Consider the following 8,054-nt stretch of genomic DNA (forward strand, 5'->3'; position numbering starts at 1 on the left):
TTTCAAGCCCTTTTCATTAGTTTTCTTTATTATTTAAGGGCAAGGAGTGAGTTAAACTTTACAAGAATTAAGAAATGTCAACTATTATTTGAAAGTGTTTTTAGGATTGACAACGGTACTCTCAAAATTCCAAAATAAAAACATTAAATACGTCATATCACGCGATAAGGTGTACATGCGTTAACAATTTGCCATAAAGTGCTACTCATTATTTATTAGGAGAAAAAAGAGTGCACACACGTTACATCTATCATTTTTGTTCCCTTTACATGTAAGAAAGCAATGAATTTCAAAATTTGGGACAATTGGTGGTAAGTCATGAATATCTGTCCATTTCAGGTCCAAAAAGGTTATGAGGAATTTCACTCTACTCATGATCATAATCAAGCAGACCCATCAGTTTGGAGTATCGAACCGAAACTCATTTTTTTTTTAGCAGGGAGCCATAGTAAGCAAGTTAAATAAAAGTTTTAATAATATCATATGTATATCTATCAAAAAAAAAAAAATCATGTGTATTCTATCAATCATCTACTTTCTCATCCATTTCCTTCCTTTTCTTTTGTCTTCCTTCCCCTATCCCCTCTCTATAATCCCAAATATTCCCCCCTTTTCTCACACCGTCCAAATTTTCCCGAGAAAATCTTAACTTTCCCAGAAAACCCAAAACCCCTTATCCTCAACCCAGATCCAAAGATCCTTCCTTTCTTCCAAAAATTCATATTTTTCCCTTTTCCCACCGTCAATAATCGCAGGCGATTGATTCCTTCACAGGCTCCATTCTTTTTCCACGCTGAAATGTTTTCCCATTTCATCTGAGAAATTGAATATAATTATCCGCCGAAGAAACCCTTTCTTCACATTCTTGCTGCAATTCTTCTCCATGGAAAAAATGCCCAAAACTCCAGTTTTTGGCTCGACTGATTAGTGGGTTTCTTTTGGATATTCAAGTCTTTATCAAATTTGTGTATTTCGGACTGTAGGTTCAAGCATTCTTTTCGGAATTTCTGGATATTGAATAAGGACTTTTGGGGGTTCTGTTGGAGCTGGAATTTGATGGATCTGCGATTGCATGCGAGGAATTGAGTGTTGAGTGGAATAGGAGGAGTTTGAGTCCGATTGCCGATGGGCTTTCGGAGCAGATTGGGTTCGTAGTTTAGTGTTGGACTGGGTTGTAAATTTGGGGGGGGGGGTGAAGTGGGGGTGTGGGGGTTTGGGCTTTTTCTTGTATAGTATTTGATTGGGACTGTTCAGATCATGGAGCATGTAATTGGTGGGAAATTTAAGCTAGGAAGAAAGATCGGTAGTGGATCGTTCGGAGAGCTTTATTTGGGTATGCAATTTGTGTCACCAATTTTCGATTGTTCGGGGAATAAATATTGTTGTTTTAGTGGCATTGCTTGATTGTTTCACTTTTTTGAAATGTTGGCTTTGTTTTTCTGGTTTGAGAATAATATTGGTTTGGTTTTGCTTTGTTTCAGGTATTAATGTACAAACTGGAGAGGAGGTAGCTGTCAAGCTGGTATGTCTTGGACGTTAATTGTTCTTAGTTTTAAATGAAAAGTTGTGGGAAGTTTGATTGTTTTCGTCGATGGTGTTGAGCTTTTACACATTAAATGACATGATCAGTTTTTGATAATGTAATTGGTTAAATTTGACTTTGGTATGGGGTTGTGAATATACTAAAAGTCATTGATCATAAAAGAAAGTTGGTATAGGACTGTTAGATCATATGGAGTTGGTTGTGTTTTTAAGAATCTGAATACAGTTAGCATGCTCATATACTTGGGTTAGCATTTTGCTCACCGCCATTTCGTGTGAGTTAATATGCATGTAAGAGCAAAATGTATTCGTTTTGTGCTATTTTAAGTTCTAGAAATCTAGTACCTAATTCTTGTTAGAATTTTTTCATTATCAATCTCTGCATTGACATCTACTTGTAATTCTTGTAGCCACCCTATACATTGACTTTAGAGTTATTTATTCTGAGTGGTTTGTTATAGCATTTCATACTTTGTGATCGTAGTTTAGCATGGGATTGAGTATTTTAAAACTGAAGGATATTCATGCTGGTGAACAGAGTTGACAGATGTTCGAGATAGTGGAAAGATAGACGGAGCTAGTTGTAGTGCTTTTATGAATTTGTTTTAGTTTACTGAGATGTGTGGTATTACTTGAGGTTAAGAATCGAATTGCACCTCATTAAATGATTGGCTTGAAAACATTGTTTTATGGTAATTAAATTTTGAAGCATAATGCAAAATTGAAGGAGCAGGTGCTCTATTGTTATCGTGTATCCTTTATTATGATTCAGATTTGTTTTGATGGTTCTTGATAGTAGTTAAAATTCACGTACCACAAGAGTACTTACATCTAAACCCTTTTTTTATTTTTGTTCTCTTAGGAATCAGTGAAGACAAAACACCCCCAGCTTCATTATGAGTCAAAGTTGTACATGCTTCTTCAAGGAGGAAGTGGGTTACTCTATTTTGTTTCTTTTTTCTTTTCTTTTGTTGTGCATTCATGTGAATGTTCACTTTTAAAGCCTAACTTAACTTTTGTATTTATATCTACTTAGCTGGTGTACCCCATCTTAAATGGTTCGGTGTTGAGGGTGAATACAATGTCATGGTTATCGATCTGCTTGGTCCCAGCCTTGAAGACCTCTTCAACTATTGCAATCGGAAGTTCTCTTTGAAGACAGTTTTGATGCTTGCAGATCAATTAGTAAGTTATCAAAGTATTTCGAATGACGGTTTATGTTGTTAACACGGCTGCCATGTTTATGCTTCTACATTATCTTCTGTAGATAAACAGAGTTGAGTACATGCACTCACGGGGATTTCTTCACCGTGATATAAAGCCTGACAACTTTTTAATGGGCCTGGGACGCAAAGCTAATCAGGTACTTGTAGTCTTTAGGGTGCTTCTGTCTGTAGTGGTCATCCTTAGTGTTTTTATGGATGTTTTGGAAATTTTTTCTTATGAATATGAATGCATTGTGAATCATTCCTTTCCACTTAAGATTGTTTTTTGTCACTTCCATTGAGATTTTGGATGCTTGAGACTGAATTTCATGGGGAACAAGTGTGAATACCTAATAAAGCGAAAGTAGACCTTGTAAGAGAGTCATGGGTATTGCTCATGGTGATTGTTGCATGAATGCATAAATTTGCAAGTTCTGCTGCTACTATTCACCCTTGAATATATACCACAAAAACGATATAGAACCTCTAACTTTACTTGATCTTTAAAATTGTTGCCAGACATCTAATTAGAACTATTACCTCCCATCTATTGTTCTGTGGTGGAGAACTGGCCTTTGTTTTTTCCTTTGTCATGGGAGTACCTTTGACAAGGATTTTTTTTTGTCCTTACACTACTTTTGATTATTATGGGGGATATTATTTACTTACAGAGACACAAATATCATGTATTTATCCATTGGCTATCCTTTACATAGTATCTGCCCTTTTTAGTTTTGTTATATCACATTTATATGTTTAGTGTAGTGTTTTTCATGATGGTTCAAACTTATTATTGCAACACCTGAATCTTATTATTGCTTTCATCTAGATTAATCATCTTGCCTAGCTCAAATGAAAGTAAGCACAGCACTAAATCAACTACTCACTTTGTCTTCAGAACAGGCACTGAACAATTGTTTTCTGGGATTTTTTCTGCCACAGGTATATATCATTGATTATGGCCTTGCAAAAAAGTATAGAGATCTTCAAACGCACAAGCACATACCATACAGGTATCAGATATAAGAAATATTTGTATTTTAGTTTATCGTGCATCCCTAGTTTCTACTACATCTTGTCTAAAGAGGAGGAAGTTTAAATTTCCCCTCCCCATTTATTGTATTTTGTAAAAAGCTACACATGTGTCTAGTGTTTAAAATGCTGAACAACACATTTTTGGTTTCCCCAAGACCAACAAGGGGAATCAGTTTCTGGCATCTCATAGATATGACTCAGAGATGCTTAGAGATGGGTTTGAAGGTCATATCACATTTGTGACAGCTGCACACTGTTTTCAACTCACATGTTTAATTGTTCCGCAATTGATGGATGCTAAATTTTTACTGAGACTTTCATCTTATGATTTTATTTTTTTGCTCCTGAAATTTTATTGATATTTGACTGACATGGACATTCTTCGTCTTTGGTTGCATCATGTTGGGGGGAGGGAAAAATGCTGCTTGCAAATGCATTTGTGGTTTTGTTTTCTGCTTAGTTAATGTTTAGAATAGAGAACTAAAATATCATTGGAGGGTATTTATGAGGATAGTTTGTCAAAATAATATGTATTTTGATCCTGTGGGCTGTCTGCTGGAATATTTGAATTATCTAGAGACAAAAATAGTCATAATCGGATAATTCTTTTATCATGTTCTTACATCCAAATTGTTATGTCCTTGTAAGGACCATATCTATAATTTTACTGAACAGAAAAATGGCTTACGATTATATAACAATCCTTAAATTCTTACTTAGGTTTTTCAACAATGGGCAATTTAATGCTCTTATGTATTAACTTATCTTTTGTGTGTTTTCTTGGATTTGATCAAATCATTGTGGATAGAATTTTTAAGTAACCTCCTATGATTATCAGAATATAAATATTATCCCTTTTCATTCTGCTTTACTTTTTGTTTTCTATTCTAGAAAAAGTTCTCATTGTGGCATTTCTGACAGGGAAAACAAGAATCTGACAGGAACTGCCCGCTATGCTAGTGTTAACACTCACCTTGGTGTTGGTTAGTCAACTTAAAGTTATTGGAATATTAATTTTAATATTAATTTTACAAATATTTAATTGTAATATTAATTTTATTTGCAGAGCAAAGCAGAAGGGATGATCTAGAATCTCTTGGTTATGTGCTCATGTATTTTCTGAGGGGGAGGTTGCATTTTTGTCCGAGAAGCTTAAATCACTAGTATCCTGTGTTTATTTGTTTCTTGAACTTCACATATTTAACTTGGTTGTATGATTACTGTTTCAGCCTTCCCTGGCAGGGCTTGAAAGCAGGTACAAAAAAGCAAAAATATGACAAGATCAGTGAGAAGAAGATGCTAACTCCAATTGAGGTATCAAGACTTGCTTTATGTGCAGTGTTTAACAACTAACAAGACAGTATGTTCTCTAATGGCATTTTGTACCATATTTGGTCGAAGAAAAATAGGAGTAATAGATAAGGTAGGAAGCATAGTAAATGGAGTGGATTGAGAGGCATTCCCCATAATGTTTTGTATACATCAAAAGGGGAAAGGCAGACATCTCTTGCCCTTGCTTGGCATTCTTAGTAGAAGGGATGGAAATATTACAACTGTATGAAGTCTGTTTTTATAATTTCTTTACAAAACTTAAACCTTAATGAGCAGTCAAACCAAAATGTGCTTAACGAGGGTAAAACAGTAAAACTACAAGTCTACATCTTGTAGAAGTCAATCCTTTGTATCCTTTAACACTTTGAATTTGGGGGAACCATTAAGATGGTGGGATCTCGTGACTTTCCATCTACCTAAAATGAGATTTTCAATCTTTATCTTCCTTTTCCACTCCACTCGTTTATGTGTTATGGTGTTTAGTTGTAACAGTGTAGTCACTGTTTATGAAATCATGGTTTTCTGTGATCTTGTTCTATTTTCCAGTTACTGTTTCTGACGCTGTTTAACGAATGTATTTGAATTACTGATATTTTTCTCTACAGGTGCTCTGCAAATCATATCCTTCAGAATTCACGTCGTACTTCCATTATTGTCGATCATTACGCTTTGAGGACAAACCAGATTATTCATACCTGAAGAGGCTTTTCCGGGACCTTTTTATTCGAGAAGGTTAGCTTGTAGGCGCTTTAAGCCCAAATTTTTGTTCATATCTCAGAGGCATTCTTCTTTAAACATCATGATGAAACTAATTGGCTCTTAAAAACTATTAAAATCTTATTGGATGCTGATTGTAACTGGTGCAGGGTATCAATTTGACTATGTATTTGATTGGACTATACTGAAGTATCCGCAAATTGGCTCCAGTTCTAGAACACGAGTCAGTACCTAATTAGGCAAATTTATTGTGGATTTTCTATGTAAAGAGGAAAATTCTTCATTTTTGTATGTGTTGGGTAATGATTCTTGCTCCATATGGTTGCCTTTTTTTGTGCAGCCAAGTACAAAACCAGCTTTAAACCCTGGACCATCTGCAGAAAGAACAGAAAGGCCTACAGGTTGGTTATTTTCTCGGGCAAGGCTTGAATGCATCGATTTTTATGTACTTATATTCTGACAGATGCTTACAAGTTTTTCTTTATCTGTCTTTGTATTTGAGTTCTCACTATCATGTTTTATTTGTTTTTATGCAAACATTATGGATGAACCATTTTCATTCAATGAAGATATGACAGTTCATTTTACTCGTTTCATATGTTAATGTTTAACACGTATTTTTATATTTTTTAGCAGTGGCACAAGATTTTCGAGAAAAGTACTCGGGTGCAGTTGAGGCATTTTCTAGAAGGAATAGTTCTGGTTATGGCTATGGCGATCACTCCAGACATAGAGCGACTGATGATGCCCCGTCGTCCAAAGACGTCGTGTGTTTTTCTAACATTTGTGTTGGATTTAGTCTCAAATGATTTTGAATGCTTATAATATTTCCTTACTATGGAGCCTAATGAAGTTGCACATTCTTTGCATGTTTCATGCAGCAAGCTGACTCTGAAAGGGCTCGGAGTTCATCTAGAAATGGGAGTACTTCAAAGAGGCCAGTTATATCAAGCAGCAGGCCAAGCTCATCTGGTGAGCCCAGCGAGAGTCGGTCAAGCCGGCTGGTCTCAAGTAGTGGCCGCCTGTCCACCACCCAAAGGGTTCAACCTGGGTACGAGTCCAAAACATCTTTCACCCGAACATCCGCCGCAAGAGGCGGCCGTGATGATACACTAAGGAGCTTTGAACTCCTTGCAATCGGCACGGGAAAGAGGAAGTGAAGTCTGATCGGTCCTCTGGTAAAATGCTCGTGTCGAGATTCCTTGTGATCTTTATCTATCAAAGATGTCTCTCAGCACTAAAATGGTTTTGCAACAGTTTACTCTGTATGTGTATCCATTGTTGGGTTGATTTCACAGTTGAAAAGCTCAATGGAGTTTCTCCTTGGACACTACTACTACCCCTACGCTTTTACCTTCTTCATGGTTTCTCGCCGTTACAACGCCATCGATCGGAGACTCTCCAAGAAAGAGATTCACCATCTCACTTCAGGAGATTGTCTATGTATATATATATATATTTGAGATACTGGTCGGCTTTCTTACCCGAGAAAACAAAAACGCCTGCCGACTCTTTATTGTGCATTATGCTCTATGTTTGTTCTCCCACTCGTATCGTCAACTTTCTTAGTTTCCGATTTGTCCCTCAAGTATCATATTTACAGAAAATCACTTAAATCGGAAGTTACATGACATTGAGTTAAATGACAGTGATTCTAGTCTATCTTGAAATTTTTGTTAGTCTTTTATCTTCATTACTATTTGATGTGCTAACAGTTTCAGATTTGTCTATTTTTTGCAATGATAGACTCACTCTACAATATTTCACATAATCTAAACAAATTATTTTATGGGCCATCATTGAAAGATTATTCCTGCAAAAATTCACTAAAATTAAAAACCCTTTAGTTGTCTAACTGTGAATTAATAATGAGTACAGCGTTGTTGATAAAAATACTTTTCTCCTTTATTGTACTAGAACAGGTTGTTTTCATGGCTTCGCTGTATAAATCTATATTTTGTTGAGGAAAAAGAAGAATGAAGAATGATATACATGGAATCAGTTCACGACAATAGTAGCGTTCCGATTCAATAATAGCTTTTTCATTAAAATGGAAATTGAGATTGACATAACTTCTCACCTAATATTGAAAATTGATAGAAGTGCCTTAGCCAAGCCAATAGCAATACGCGGAAGTGCCTTAGCCAAGCCAGCTAAGTGTAGTGTAGTTCGATCAGAAAAGCTCAAGTCCAACACATAGGGTCTAATAAAAGGATTCAGAAA

The 8,054-nt window shown here is 35.8% G+C and overlaps 1 protein-coding gene across 2 annotated transcripts; it reads left to right on the top strand.

Moving 5' to 3' along the window:
- Positions 1-514: 514 nt before the first annotated feature.
- Positions 515-7,501, top strand: LOC126608061 (casein kinase 1-like protein 10). Of its 2 annotated transcripts, none has more exons than XM_050275820.1 (14): positions 515-1,333; positions 1,482-1,522; positions 2,405-2,474; positions 2,579-2,727; positions 2,810-2,905; positions 3,690-3,760; positions 4,704-4,765; positions 4,849-4,912; positions 5,012-5,096; positions 5,720-5,846; positions 5,981-6,054; positions 6,172-6,232; positions 6,465-6,598; positions 6,713-7,501. In XM_050275820.1, the coding sequence occupies exons 1-14, from the start codon at positions 1,258-1,260 to the stop codon at positions 6,989-6,991; spliced, it is 1,389 nt and encodes a 462-aa protein (XP_050131777.1). In that variant the 5' UTR covers positions 515-1,257; the 3' UTR covers positions 6,992-7,501. The 2 variants fall into 2 exon arrangements, with proteins under 2 accessions (XP_050131777.1, XP_050131778.1); XM_050275821.1 differs by having other exon boundaries at positions 6,468-6,598.
- The last annotated feature ends 553 nt before the right edge of the window (positions 7,502-8,054 follow it).

This window comes from Malus sylvestris, chromosome 16 (genome assembly GCF_916048215.2).
Source record: "Malus sylvestris chromosome 16, drMalSylv7.2, whole genome shotgun sequence".
Classification (NCBI taxonomy): domain Eukaryota; kingdom Viridiplantae; phylum Streptophyta; class Magnoliopsida; order Rosales; family Rosaceae; genus Malus; species Malus sylvestris.